This window comes from Mesoplodon densirostris, chromosome 8 (genome assembly GCF_025265405.1).
Source record: "Mesoplodon densirostris isolate mMesDen1 chromosome 8, mMesDen1 primary haplotype, whole genome shotgun sequence".
Taxonomy (NCBI): Eukaryota; Metazoa; Chordata; class Mammalia; order Artiodactyla; family Ziphiidae; genus Mesoplodon; species Mesoplodon densirostris.
Window position 1 is genome coordinate 23,414,654 of NC_082668.1, and position 14,893 is coordinate 23,429,546.

The 14,893-nt window shown below is 41.0% G+C and overlaps 1 protein-coding gene across 1 annotated transcript in view; it reads right to left on the minus strand.

The window, feature by feature from the left end:
- Window positions 1-1,018: 1,018 nt before the first annotated feature.
- Window positions 1,019-14,893, minus strand: part of VWC2L (von Willebrand factor C domain containing 2 like) — a 158,956-nt gene continuing 145,081 nt past the window's right edge. The window contains exon 3 of the mRNA XM_060107353.1: window positions 1,019-1,167. Within this exon, the coding sequence (XP_059963336.1) occupies window positions 1,019-1,167 (149 nt within the window). The remainder of the gene's footprint in view (window positions 1,168-14,893) is intronic.

Here is a 14,893-nt window from a genome sequence, read left to right on the forward strand (position 1 = left end):
CGGTCATTACTGTAACATGGCAAACACAGTCCCGAACCAGAAAAACTGCCTGTGTGTATGACTGGCTTTCAGCCACATCTGAACTCAAAAGCCAGAAGTGTTCAGAAGGATTCAGATTCACAGTGGGGCTATTCACCCTGGTTTTGGTATTTATCGTGCCAGGTGACAGAGTGGGTGTAGTGTGTTTCGTTATAAGCCGAACTTAAATTCAGCATCATGAGAAAGTCTGGTGATTGATGCTGCAATTTTGAATACCTGTCTCCCTTTGGATTCTTTAGTGAAGCTCATGGTATTTTTCACATATTAGTTTTTGATTGGCAGTTTCAAAATTTTGTGAATGAAATGTGTGGTCTGTAAGAATCAAATTGTGAATCTCCACATAATGCACTGAGCTCCAGTTCCCCGCCCAGCCCAGCAGTGGGTCCATCTATGTGCACCTCTCTCTTTTCCCTGCAGGGCAAGATTCACTCGAGGGGAGTGATTGCTTGGATGCTTTTGCATCTTCCTAATCAGGAGGGTCCTCACTCCTGACACTGCTTTACTGAAGCTTATTTGACACAACTCAAAACCTTACTATGCAGTCAAATCTGGCCCCTTAGACTCTAAAGAGGAAAAAGCAAATCACTCCAAGAGAAAAATGCCAGGTTTACAGAAGAGTAAAAATGGAGAAAGTCAGTAGATGGTGAGCTGGCAGGCCAGAGGTGTCACCAGAGAAGAAACCTGTACAAGGCTATTTCTTTCTTTTTGTTCCAGAAATCCAGTTGTCAAGTCACCATCAAGCATGGATAATTACAAAAGCAGTTTTGATAGCTATATGCTATATATATTTTATATAGCAAGAAAGAAAGAGAGAAATTTCCTCTTAGTAAAATATTCACTTTTGTCAACCCTAAAAGGTTTTGCTGGTGACCCTGTTGTAGCTGGCAGGAGTTTGTTTGTTTTCTTTTGTTTTAAACGTGTGCAGAGTAGAAGCCATAGCATTCTCTCCTAAGAGCTCGTCATCGGGTGGGAATCTGTTCTACACAGTCTGCTTGCCTTGGCATTCGCGTTTTGAACACTGAGCAGGCTTCCACCAGTCCCCGTTGTGACAGTGACAGATGTTACATTCATCCACTTTCACTTCAATGCCAGCCGGAATGATCGTAGTTCCTGCAAAGCAGTTTGGACCTGGAACACATACATAGGCTGATTAGTTGATTAAGTCTGAGAGGCTCCCTTTCTTTCTTCCCGACCCCAATAAAAAGAATCCAACCCCCAAAGCCATGAACGCGTATGTCAGACTACTCTTAACAGTGTATCTTTAAGGAATTTTCTAGTCATCTCCCTTAAATGCAAACTTGTAACTCCTACTGTCTTTTGCATACACCTCATATTCCCCACGTATGTCACTCATTCAAAAGAAAAAAGATCCAATGCTCAAAATGTCTTAGGGTCTGTTACTAAGTACATGCAATTTTCTAAAGTAAGGTAAGGATTAAACTCTATTTGCTTTATGCTCTGGGGTGTAAATGCTGCCAAAGTGTCCCCTGAAACCATCTAGCATGGTCAGCATCACTTGTCAGTACCCTGTGGCCTGTCCTCTCCCTTCCCATGGTAGGTTTGAGACAATGAACTCACTCATTCCCTGGTTTTAGCACTTCCCTAAGCCCAGTTCCTGGAATCCCAGCTTGTTTCTTGATAACAATGAATAATTCATGACCAGATGATTTATTCATGTCCCAAACAAGCTTTGTTAGAGGTTCATTTGATTTTTGTAGATGGAGTTCCTTTAATCTGCTGGTTATCTATTTCTTTGAAGAATGACCCAAAGGTTTGGCTTTTGTAAGTCAGCAGGAATTTTATTTTACTTTTTCAGATTCAGAAAAGCTTTACTGAAAATATCACTTGTTCGTTAAAGATGGATATTTTTTAAAATTCACCGATCTGTTTTTTACTTCTTATCTTTCTCCTCTTTTCCTTACTTTCCTTTTATTTTCTCTGTTTTTTTTCCCCCTTTGGTTTTTGTTTTCTTTTAACCTTCCCAATGTAGAAACGCGCATGTTCAGTATTGGTGATATTATTTCTCAAATTTAGATGGGATAAAGATTGCTTCCCAAGGTGCAGTGGATTATAGCGGAGTGATGCAAATTGCTGTTTCTTAGAAATGATTTGGTATAAGTCTCTGAGGTACGTATTTAGATAAATAGAGGGAGCACTGAGTTGTGTCTACTAGTGATTTATTCATCCAGCATTATTGGCCACTTGCCATTACCACTACAAAGTAGCATGGCAACATACATTGACATCAGTGCCCTACTTTCATTTGCTTACCACTTGATAACAATTTACGAGACTATCTTTACCATGAAATAAATGAAATCGGGGTGATTTGTAGTTCACTTCATAATTGGAATCTTGCCTTTCTAAAAATGGTAACTATTACATTACAGTGTTGATTTCTCAACACACAACTATTCAATATGCTACAGCTTTAATCACCATTGTTTCAGAGCTCCCGGAGCTCAACTGTGCATTTATTTACCAACTGCGTTTACGTACCTATGCCTTTCCTTCACTCAGGTGGACAGACACCAGGGGTGTGTGCCTGGGCATGAAGAGCCAGCAAGAATAGGAGGGATATAATGGGTCCACACAGATAAATTAAACAGCTTAGTGAGCTGTCTTCTTTCGCCCAGGAAGTGCTTCTTCTTAAGATGCTGTGGTTATAAGCTCTTGGCCATCTTAATTGCCGATTATTTAAGGATCACTATATCAATTCCATAAGTCTTAGCATTTAAGTCATTGTTTGATAGCCTGAACTGTCTTTGGGTCTACACCTCCCTGAGAAAATTCCACACCAAATCATGAATGTGTCCTGTTATTAGAGAACTTGGCAAGGAGTCTTTTTCAGAACGTAGCTGGTTATCCCATGGCTGCTGTTGACAGACCTCTCTCAGCCCTGCTGGTTCTCAGCCAGACAGGGTCTGACCACAGCCATACTAACTTCAGAACTTGAACTAGATGAACACTAACTACTGTTTTCCCAGAACTAGCCCAGAGAAAGCAATAGTCTCTCTCTTTCCACTTCTCCATATCCAACCAACTGTTTTCACCCTAACTGTATACTTTTAACTTTTCCAGATGGGAAAATAATTTATTTTTTCTAAACAGTGGCTCCCAAACAAAGAAGTTCCTGAAACAGAACAGGTAGAATGTTACCCAGAAAGAGTTTTCCCAGCTTCTTTTTTTTTTTTTTTTTTTTTTTTTGCGGTACGTGGGCCTCTCACTGTTGTGGCCTCTCCCGTTGTGGAGCACAGGCTCCGGACACGCAGGCTCAGCGGCCATGGCTCACGGGCCCATCCTCTCCGCGGCATGTGGGACCTTCCCGGACCGGGGCACGAACCCGTGTCCCCTGCATCGGCAGGCGGACTCTCAACCACTGTGCCACCAGGGAAGCCCTCCCAGCTTCTTGAAAGCATTTGGAAATGTGTCAGTAGAATCTTCACACACTCTCTCTCGTCTGTCTCCCTCTTTCTCCCCCTCTCCCCCCCTCCTTTTCTCTCTCTTTTTCTCTCTTTGTGTGTGTGTGTGGCACACTACTGGCTCACAGGGGGCAGGTTCATCTCAGTGGAACAATAAGAGAAAAAGACAGGGATGGATCTTGGTAAAAAGAGATTTCTAAGTCATCGTGCTTATCTTGAAGAGGGTTTTTACTAGAGCTCTGGTTTTCATATCTGCCCCTTTTGGCATATGTTGCTACCATACAGTGATCAGCATGTATTTGATCAGCCTCTGTACATCATTTCTTAAAACTCATTTAGAATTCCTGCACTCTCAGCTCAGGAAATATTAGTTTCTATTGATTGACAGAATGAAATGAAAGATCCTTTGCACTTTGCCAGGATTGACCAGTCAAAGGCGCTGCCTGTAAATAACATAGTAACCTCTGGACAGTCTACTTGGCAGCCAGAGGTATTGTACAGAATCAAAAACTCCTGTTTGATCTCATTAATAGTGATTTTATAAGCACCCGTCTGAGAACTTCAGGTGTAACTAAAGCAAGCCCCATATTTGCTTGTTAATAGCCTTATCTGCTTAAAAGTAATTTAGATAATTGTCAAGCAAAATGTTTGGCACTATTTAGAAATTCTTCTGGTTTTGGCCCTTTTTCCTTAATAGTGCTGACAATAAATGCTATTTGCTTTCAGTGTGTGAGTGTCCTACATGAATTCCTTACATAGGAAATCTGTCCTTCTATCTACTCTCTTCCTTTTATTTGGGGGCTGCTTTCCTTTTGTCTTGGTTTACGTGAAAGAATAAGTTGCTTAGAAGAGTGACCTCAATGGCAAAAGCAACAAATTTTAATGCTGAAGACTTGGAGAGACTCCAGAGGGTGCAGTGAAAATGATTAAACTGAAGGCTGGCAGATAAGACCTCTGAGAAAAGGTTAAAGGGATTGGAATTATTTAATCTAGAAAGAGAAGACAAAGGTATAACTCAACTCTCAGGGGGTGAAGGCTTATTATGTGAAGAATGGTGACCAAATATTCTATCTTCTGACACCCAGAATAAGTGGAAATGGAGATGCATTGATTCTCAAGGAATTAGAAGCACACACACAAATTACTCAGCGAACTGAGAATTGAGTGTGGCAGTTGCCAATAGTGTGGTGAGGCCTTCTCTCTCAGAGATCTTTCAGAGCACAGGAGGTCTCATCTGTTAGGTAGATTGAAATTGTCAGTTCCTTGAAAACAGGAACGGAGTATCTGTTATTTCTGATGGTCCAGGCCTAATACTGTGTCTTGCAAATATTAAAAACTCAGTATGTGTTTGCTTAACTGAATGAAATAGTATGAACTAACTAGTTATATATTGGAAGCAAAATTATTTTCTGAACTTATAGATCCGGCCTTACATATATATCAGGCCTAGCCCTAGCAATATAGAAATATTTGACCCATTGAGGAAGTTGGAAGTTGAAAAACCAATGGGTTTAGAATGATGAGTGTACTGAGAAGTGACTGGGAAAACAGTGGTGTTCTGAAGCTGGGGACTCCTGTTGGCTTGAGAGAGCCATTATTAAATATTCAGGAATTTTATAACCTTGTTGATATTATTTTGGTAGCTTGAAATTAACATTTGGGAAGTATTTATGCCACTAAAATCAGCAAATGCTACAAATCAGGATTTTAACTCCCCCTCTCCCCACCTGAGAGCCAAATGGTGTAATCATTTATATCACTAGGTTAGGGCTCAGGGTTCAGGGCATTACTGGGAATGTTAAAAGCAATGGGAAGCCAATGAAGTATTTAGGTAGGGGTTCGTGTGTGTGTGTGTGTGTATGTATGTGCACACATAAGCATCTGTGTATATGCAGGCACGTCGATAATCATGAAGTAAAGACTGATTCCATAAACTGCACCAGGGTCACCATGTGATTGGTCCACAGTGTACCCATCTTTGGACTGTCCATGATGTCTCAATGGAGGTAGGACCTTTGAGATTGCAGACAAAGAGTAGAACCCTCACAGGCCCTGGCCACTGTGTGATTCCTTTCTCCTTTGCTCTGAGGCATTAAAAGTATCTGCTAAAATGCTGGGGTAATATTAAATTAGCATCAGCAATTAACACATCGACTTGAATTAACTGATCAGATTACACCTTATAGAAAGTAAGGTCCTAAGGGAAAAAGCACCAGGAAACGTGTAATTTCATCTGGAAAAAGGCAAAGGGTTGTTGGGGGGAGCAGATAATTGCTAGGAAGACAGTTTAGCTGGAGTCTCTTAGGGGACCAGGGTCACTTTTAATCTGATGGAGATACTGGGCTGTTTGGGGAATTGGAGGATCCTATCAGTCAAGCAACAAGCCAGTCCTGGATAAGTCAAGCATAAAAGCACTAATTAAAGTTGTATGTAGAGAATATCCAGAATAGCCCAAAGAACTACGCCTGGAGGTAATACAATCAGGAACAAGGGCCAATATCATGCCACAGATATGACCCAGTGAAGACACACCTTGGGTGCAGATATAGCAGCCTGCTCCATCAATATTCCCAACCCAGGACCCTGGATGCTGCTATGAGGACCATCAGCAGAGCTAGCTCCCTGACCAGTCTTGCCAGGATGAGGATTGTGTAGTTCTTCTTGAAGTCACTAGCTTTCAGTGGAAAGTGTGCAGCGGGTCAGCCTGGGGACAGAGCCCAGTCAAACTCCTGCACCCTAGCTGCAAGGGAGGCTGGGACGTGGGTACCTGGCATTTGTAGCTTCTCTAGGGAGAGAGAGACTTTCTTCATACATAGAGGATTCCACAGTCACAGGAAGGAGGCAGTTGTTCATTTCTGATGCTAAGATGGATGGGGAGAGGGGTCAATGAGGGCAGATTTCATCTGCTTCAAAATTTTTTCTCTGGGGCTGACTGCCAGTGTGCTTGTCTAGCAATCAGGTAACAAATATTCAGAAAAAGACCACTCTAAGCATGAGTGATACAGCTGTTAAGACAGAGTTCCTGCCTTCAGAGAGTTGACATTCTAGTGGGGTGAATCAGACAAACAGTAGAAAAACAAACAGAACATTTCAAGTCATTCTGAGCTATGAAGAAAATAAACATGGCAGTGTAGTTGAGGGCCTAGATCCAGGGAGGGAACATTCGTTAGAGTTTACAGAACATATTCATATATGTTTTCTTGTTTCATATTCACCATAATGCTGTAAGGTGTCATCACGAATCCCATTGCATACATGAGGAAAGTAAAGCTCAGAGAGATTAAGGGACTTGATAAAAGGCAGAGAGCTAGATAATGGGAGAGCTTAAATACCAACGGTCTTATTCTGACTACTTTCCTCAAGGAGAGGCTTTTCTATGTGTCCTATCACTCCCAATGTCAGCCAGGATGGTACCCTTTCCTGTTCCTGACTCCCCAGCTTGCTCTGGTAGGAAGCTCAGATGAGATCCAGATCCAGTTGGCAACAGTGAATTCAGTGAACACGTTGGGAGTTCTTTTTAAGAATTTTCACGCACAACCTTATTTCCTCCTCACATGAGCTACTATTTCCTGTGTATTATAGGTCAGACAATGAGACACGGAAGTATCAATGACTTTCTCAAAGTCACACAGCTAGTGAGTGATTGAGCTGCGACCCAGAGCCATTTTTCTAGGCTCCGTCCCAGAAGTCAATCTTCCTGTGAGTAGGAGCTACTTTTCATTTCCTGCAAGTTTTGTAAGTTTTGTTTTGTTTTGTTTTGTTTTGTTTGCGGTATGCGGGCCTCTCACTGTTGTGGCCTCTCCCGTTGCGGGGCACAGGCTCTGGACGCGCAGGCTCAGCGGCTATGGCTCATGGGCCCAGCCGCTCTGCGGCATGTGGGATCTTCCCAGACCGAGGCACGAGCCCATGTCCCCTGCATCGGCAGGTGGACTCTCAACCACTGCGCCACCAGGGAAGCCCTTCTTGCAAGTTTTAATAGCACCTGGGATGGTATGGGATGGATTAGAGGGAAAAGGTTAGGATGTTTAAGTTCCTGTTTAAGTCTGTGTGTTTGTGTATGTGTGTGTGGGCATGCACACATGTGTAAGTAAAGGGAAGGTCTGGCTACACAGTCCCTGTGGGGCAGAGAATTGAGCCCCTCCAGCAGCATTATTCAGCTTCTTCTCCATAAGTGCAAAGCAGGAATTGCTCCCAAGAAGCAGTTGTAGCTGAGAAAAAGTGTGGCTCTAGCGATCGTCTCCAAAGGCCACCAGGCTGGTGCTGAGATCTCTCAGTAGGAGATGCCCTGTTCTTGTTGCCCCAAATCTCCTTCACAGCTAAGCCTCCTCCTTCCCAGAGACTTGGAAAGCCAGGATGGTCATGACCATTTTATAGGCACTTCTGGATTATAAACTGGTATATGGCGTCCCTGAAAACCCTCCTTCTGACAACAATTTCATATTGCCTGACAGGCCTTTTTTAAGTATTGCAATTTCTGGCCTTGATTTGAAAATTTATTATTGATGCTTGGTGTCTTTTAGAAATTGGCTGTAAATGATCTTCCTGCTGCATAAATGAGGCAGATTCCTATTGTGTTAGGCTATAAACATCCTATATTTATTTGGCAGGGCATCTAAATCATTGTTTCAGCAAATAGGAGGCTTGTAGGCATCAGTCTGGGATTGAATTGGATTGGAGTATGTTCATCCTTTTAACTGATTTTAATTCTCTGCTTCAGGAAATCTGACAGATGTTATTGTGCTACCAAAAAGCAAGTAGGCTTCCGATCAGGTGAACCCATTTCCGACTATTAAAATCTTGGAGAAAATGTTTCTAGCAACAAGTAATTAGAGCTGATTGCAGTGAAAATTGAACTAAGTGACTGAAACCTGCCCAGTAGCACATTCCAGTGGCCTAGTTAGGCCTGGACAGAGAGCAGAGATGAGATTCAGGTTGTTAATGGGAGCTTGCAGACTGGAGAATGGGGTGCTGCTCTCTACCTGCTTCTAGACCCTCATCCCTATGTTACTTTCCAACTATTTTATTAAACCTGAGAACAAAACTTCCTCAGATTAAGGTGGCAAGTCAGGAAGGATTGTTTTCTCAGAGGCTGCCCAAGAGGTGCCTGTTAATCATTTTATTTGAAAATTCAGTACTGCTGAACTCCCACACAAATTTCAGTGTGAGGGCTCTGGAGAGTTTTTTGGCCCTTAAGTATGTAAGATTTATAGCATGGTGCTCCTATTAAGCAAAGTCCGAAGACTGGAGCAGAGAGAGGAAGGACAAGGTCAGGCTACACAATAGAGGTAAAGGTTGGCTGCTTTTTTCCTAATTCCAGGCAAATCAGCAGCTGTGAGAATCTGGAGTCATTCACAGTCTGCATTAGCTGGCCCTATATGTCCAGTCTCACCTTCACCAGGATATGTGTGGTCAGAAAATGGCTTGGTTTGCTGTTGTATAAAACACTATCTGGTGAGTTTTTGCTTCAAATGATGAAATAGTCTCAGCCCAATTTTCCAACCTTAAACCAGCTGACCTCCCCTTGTTAGAGCTTTCAGTGTTTTTCATGTTTCTTGTCAGCAATCCTAAAGGTAGGAAGAGCTGGTATTACTCTACCCATTTTACAGCTGAGGGCACTGAGTTTCAAACAGAGAGGAGGTGAGGCGATTTACTACTTACTTATTTCCCAGGTGAGGCACTTTATTTCGAGGTGAGCAGATAGAACTCTGGAGTCATACTGTCTACATTTCAGTCCTCCTTCTGCTATTTCCTGGAGGTATCATCTCAGTGTCCTCAGCCATAAAGTGGGAATAATATTAAAATAATAAGAGTTTTTACCTTATGGAGATTTTGAAGAAGCAAATGAATTAACATGTGTAAAGTACTTAGAACAATGCCTATCATGAACTAACAATAAATGTTAGTTGTTGCTATTTATCATTCTCATTATTATTACTACTTGAGTTACCATCTGTGCTACTTTGCATAGCTTATGGATTCCAGGACCTTTGATTCCTAGTCTGTGTTTCTTTTTTTAATTTTAAAATATCAGTGAAGAAATTAATATGGTTAATGTCAACCAGTATTTTTTGCAAAGTGAGTGGATGTACAACAAAAAAATCATTCCTATGTGGATTTTCCCCAGCTTTGTTTACTATTTACCAGGAAGCCAGACAGTTGAAGAGAACAGCTGAATAGAGAAAGCATGACTGGGGAGAGTTAAGGGGAGATATATTAGTCTGAACCAGTTGTTGACTGTGGAAGAATTCATTAGGAAATTGATTTAAAAATGAGTTGCTTGGATGGTACAGACAACTGGTTTCATTTGTTAGAAATAAAGAGCCCAGATATGGTGGGAGAATGTCTAAGGTAAAGGCTAACAAAGAGATTGAAAACTAATTTATTTATTTATCTATCTATTTTTTAATTTTTTTTTTGTTAAATTTATTTATTTATTTATTTTTGGCTGCATTGGGTCTTCGTTGCTGCGCGGGCTTTCTCTAGTTGCTGCGAGCGGGAGCTACTCTTCGTTGTGATGGGTGGCTTCTCATTGCGGTGGCTTCTCTTGTTGTGGAGCATGGGCTCTAGGGGCGCCAGCTTCAGTAGTTGCAGCACGCAGGCTCAGTAGTTGTGGTGCGTGGGCTCTAGAGTGCAGGCTCAGTAGTGGTGGTGCATGGGCTTTGTTGCTCCACAGCATGTGGGGTCTTCCTGGACCAGGGATGGAACCCATGTCCCCTGCGTTGGCAGGCAGATTCTTAACCACTGCGCCACCAGGGCAGTCCCTGCAAGCTAATTTAAAGAGAGAGTAGGAAATGATAGCTATCTATGGATTGATCAATTTATCTACCTATCTAACTAAAGGTTTCTGCTTTTTTATAGCATTTTCTTAGTGCTTAAAAAAAGGATAATGTGTAAATGCCCAGCAATAACAGAAATAATGAATGAATTATGGTACTCCACTTCATAGACTCTTCTGTAGCCATGAAAAAGAATGAACTATAACCTCTAGCTGACTTGCAGGGATTTTCATGAATTATTATTGAATAAGAAAAGAATTATGCAGAGAAGTGGGTATAATATCCTGTTTAAAAAAATAGACAAACTTCTGTGTGTACATTTGTATAAAATTATATGAGGATGGAGGAAAAATAAAGAAGCACAAATACTAAGTTGTTAATGTGGATTATCTTGCTGGAAGAAGGGATTGCTGATGGGGGAGGAGATGGGGATAGGACAAGTAGCAGGAGGAAAACAAGTGCATCACGAAATATTTGGTTCTATATATAAAAATAAAGAGAAGTTTTAGACTGACATGCATTTTAAAATCAATGTGTACATTTAATGCTGTAATTGTCCCTTTTTTCCTTTAAATCTGTTAAATCGATAATATGTCTGACAACCAGGTACATCTTAAAACTGAGAAAATGTAGTGAAAGTCATAGAAGTGGGCAGACCATGAAGAGCCCTCAGTGCCCCAGTTTTCTTGACTCTAAAGTTCTATGTCACTGCTGTCCACGATAGCAGCCACTAGCCATATATGCCTATAGAGCACTTGAGATATGGCTAGTCCAAAATGAGATGCTCTGTAAATGTCAAAAACAGACATCAGACTTCAAGGAATTAGTAAGTCTTTGAAAGTAAGAGAAAAGGAGTAAAATCACTCATTAATATTTTTTATATAAAGTATGTGTTGGGTGACAATATTTTGGATATATTGGGTTAAATAAAATGTATCAATAAAATTAATTTCATCTTTTTACTTTCTAATGTGGCTAATATAGAGAATTGAATTTTAGGAAATTTACTTAAATTTGAAACTAAGTTTAGAGAATTTAAAACTCAGTGTATGTCTCACATGATATTTCTGTGGGGCAGTACTGGCTCTAAGGAATTACAAAAGGATGAAGAGGTGTTAGGAATGGCCAAGAGGAAACTAATTTTTACATAATTTGGGAGGAAGGAATGCTAGCTATTGTGGAAAAGGGCATAACTTTAAGACAGACGTTCTCAAAACATGCTCCCTTGATCAATAGTATCACTGAGAATATCTTTGAAATGCAAATTCTCCAGCCCCACCAGATACCTACTGATCAGAAACTGTGCATATGGGGTCCAAGATCTGTGTTTCTATAAACATTCTAGGTGATTTTGATGCAGGCTAAAATTTGCTTTAGGATAAGGCTTAGATAAAAGCTGTAGAAGATAGCGTGGTTAGTCTGAGTTTTAGAAGATGCCTCAAAATAGACTAAGCTTACCCCAATGGCAGTGAATTCATCATGCTACATAAGCTTTTAGCAGTGGGTCATTCCTGAGGAGAAACTCTGAGCAAGAAAATGGTGGTTAAATGCTTCAATTACTTTCAGGTTTCAGCATCGGACTCTGAGCTGTCATTATTGTGTTTCTTTGTTAAGTGTGATTTTTATCCACATGATAGCTTTGAGAATCAGAGTCATGTGTGAAACTTGGCATTTGAAACCATTCTGGATGCTTTGATGACCTCACTTTCCAAAACCAAGTTGGTTATCACTGGAAAGAAAATAATATGTATTTATCTTTGGGATAGAAACAGGTTAGAAAAGATTGTACTACTCAGTTTTATCTAACTTTCATATAAAAGATAGAATTTCTTTAAGCAACAAACTTTCTATCTCTGACAACGAATTTAGTATCTTTAAAACTGCCTACCTCATTGATGAAAAAATTGCAAACCTATTTTCATTTCCTTAAAATGCTTGAGTGAATGTACTAGAATGGAAGTAGTGTCCTCACCGTGGGGGAGGGGCATGGGACATGGAGTATGCTTGTCAACAAAGTGGGTACTGACACACACACACACTATCCACACAGCATACTTCATAATGGAGATGAAACAGAAAACTTTCCATTTTCATTTTCTATGTTCAAAGACACAAAATGTCTTGCAACCGAAAAAAAAAAAAAGGTGATGAGCAGGTTATTTCATTAGTGGATCATATGACCAAAGGTGCCCTATTGACATTTCCATGATTTTCATGGTAATGAATTACTTGACATGCCATGGGTAAATTAAGAAACAAAATGACATTTTCTTTAATGTTCATCTAACAATGCCTGTAGATAGCTAATAACTGTGGCACAGAAATGAGAACAAGATTAGTAAAAATAAATGGTTCACAAACTGTATACTGAGTCTAGTCTAGGAATATTTCTAGTCTAGAAATATAACGTTTAGTAGGCAGGCCTATTTCCTTCCTGTATGGATGTGGCAAAAGTAGATACTGAATATAAATAACAATGGGATAAAATTTGTAAAAAATAGTAAACATATTAAGGGGATTTAATTTGGTCTAGAAGTCAGAGAAGGGTGCCTTGAGGAGGTGATAGATGATAATGAGAGGGAGGGGTCAAAGGAGCTACATGTGAACATCTCCTAAGTGCAGCAAAAGCTTGACTCTTAGGGAAGCATTTAAGGTACTGCAGAGTAGAGAGCCAGTGGAAGCGGGGACCAAAGATAAAAGCAAAGACATAAGTATGAGCAATTTCTTAGTATTTAAAAAAAACTATATTTGGAGTTTTGGATTGCTTCTAGAGGGCATTGAAACCATGCCATCATCAGATTTACTTTTTAACTAGATCATGCTGGCTTCAATGTAAATAATGAGCTGGAGCAGGGGTGAGGGCCCTGTTGCAGAAAGTAGACCAATTGAATCAGTTCTTACATTAGTCCAGGCAAAGGTAAGTGTGGCCTAGACTAGGGTGGTGGCCATGGGAATGGAGAGAAGTGAATGGATGTGAGCAGTATTTAGATTGAATCAACATGATTTGGTGGTGGAGCGAATGTGTGGAATGAGGTAGAAGATGCTCCTCAAGTTCCTGCTGCAAGCAAGGATATGGGACACTGATGAAGGAGCAGGGTTTGGAGGAAAGAGAATGCAGTTAGTGTTAGGAACATTGAGTTTACACACACGAGTCATCTAGGTGGAGATGAATAGCAGAATAGAATTGACTGAGCTGCCAGGAAGAGTTGGGTAATTGAAGCCAGGGGAATAGATGAGGGGTCCCTGGAGCTTTTGGTGTAGGGCAAGAAGAAAGAGGGCCTAGGACAGCAGATGGGACAGTTGGAGCCAACTAAGGTGACTGAAGTGAAGTCTCCAAAGGGGAAGGAGAAAAAATTAGCCATACATGGCGTCAGAAAAGCAAAGGAAAGGAAATGTTTCTGGTAAGGGCAGTGAAAGCAGTGTTGAATGCAGCTGAGATGGCAAATGAGATATGGGCTGAGAGAGGTTTATTGGTAACTGACAAGAGCACTTTCTGTGGAGTAGTAAAGGCAAAAGCCAGAAGGCTGAGGGAGGGGTGGACATAAAGAAAGCCTGGTCAGTAGCTGAATGAGGCCAGAGTTGAGGGAAGATATTTAAGATGAGAGAGAGAGAAATATGTTTAAATGCTGGTGAGAATCTCAGGGGGAAAGAAGAGTTGAATGTAAAAAGGTGGGATGTGGGGGGAAGATAATTGACAGAACAGAGTCCCTGAGAAAGCAGTAGGGCATGGGATTCTGTGTTCTCAGTTGGGAGAGGGGGAACTTTTTCTATTGTAATAGGCGATAGGAAGCTGCAGGAGTTTCTTTCTGATAATTTCTATTTTCTTTGGGAAGTAGGAGGGATACTAATCTGCTGAGAGTGAAGGGAGAAGATGAGGAAAAGAGAGGGTTGACATAGTCATTCCAGGAATGAAAAAGATAGCGGCCTGGGGAAGCATAATGGAATTGTCGAACAGGGTGAGGGTCCCGATGAGGATGCTGACTATAATTTGCAGTGGTACCCATTTGATTGCTCCTGTGATCTTCCCACTGGAGCCCAGCAATATTGTGGAAGAGTGCCCTAGCAGAGAGCATCATTGAATAGCCTCGTGACCTTGGGCGAGTCACTTATTCTCCATTTCCTCATCTGTGAACTGGGAATAACAAGAGTACACATCTGATAGGATTGTTGAGATTCTTAAATGAATTAATACACATAAAGTACCGAGAATAGTTAGTAGATAGTGTACCCTGGATATTAAGTGGTTAGCTATTCTCCAGCTTTGGGGTTTTGACAGGCATGAGATGATAGGAGCAAAGGAATGGGAAATATTAACAGGAGAGCGGTTGAAATTGTAGATGAGGAGTTAAACTGGAGAACAAGGGAAATGAAGCCATAGATTTTGAAAATCGCTAGATTGTTTTGTATTTACTGGAAGTCCTCCTGGTATGGATTCCTGGCCTAAAATTAGAATACGCTAGTTTTGCTGACAGAATTGGAGTGTTAATGGAAAATGAATAACAGTTTCTGAGCTCTGTTATTCCAGCTCCCATTCTATACTTTGGCTTTGGTACCCAATTACACAAGGAATTTACATCAAAAAGATTTCGCTGTTTTGAGAACTTTAGCTTAAAGCAGGTCCTGTGTGTGATATTTTACTTTCTGAATTACTGTGAA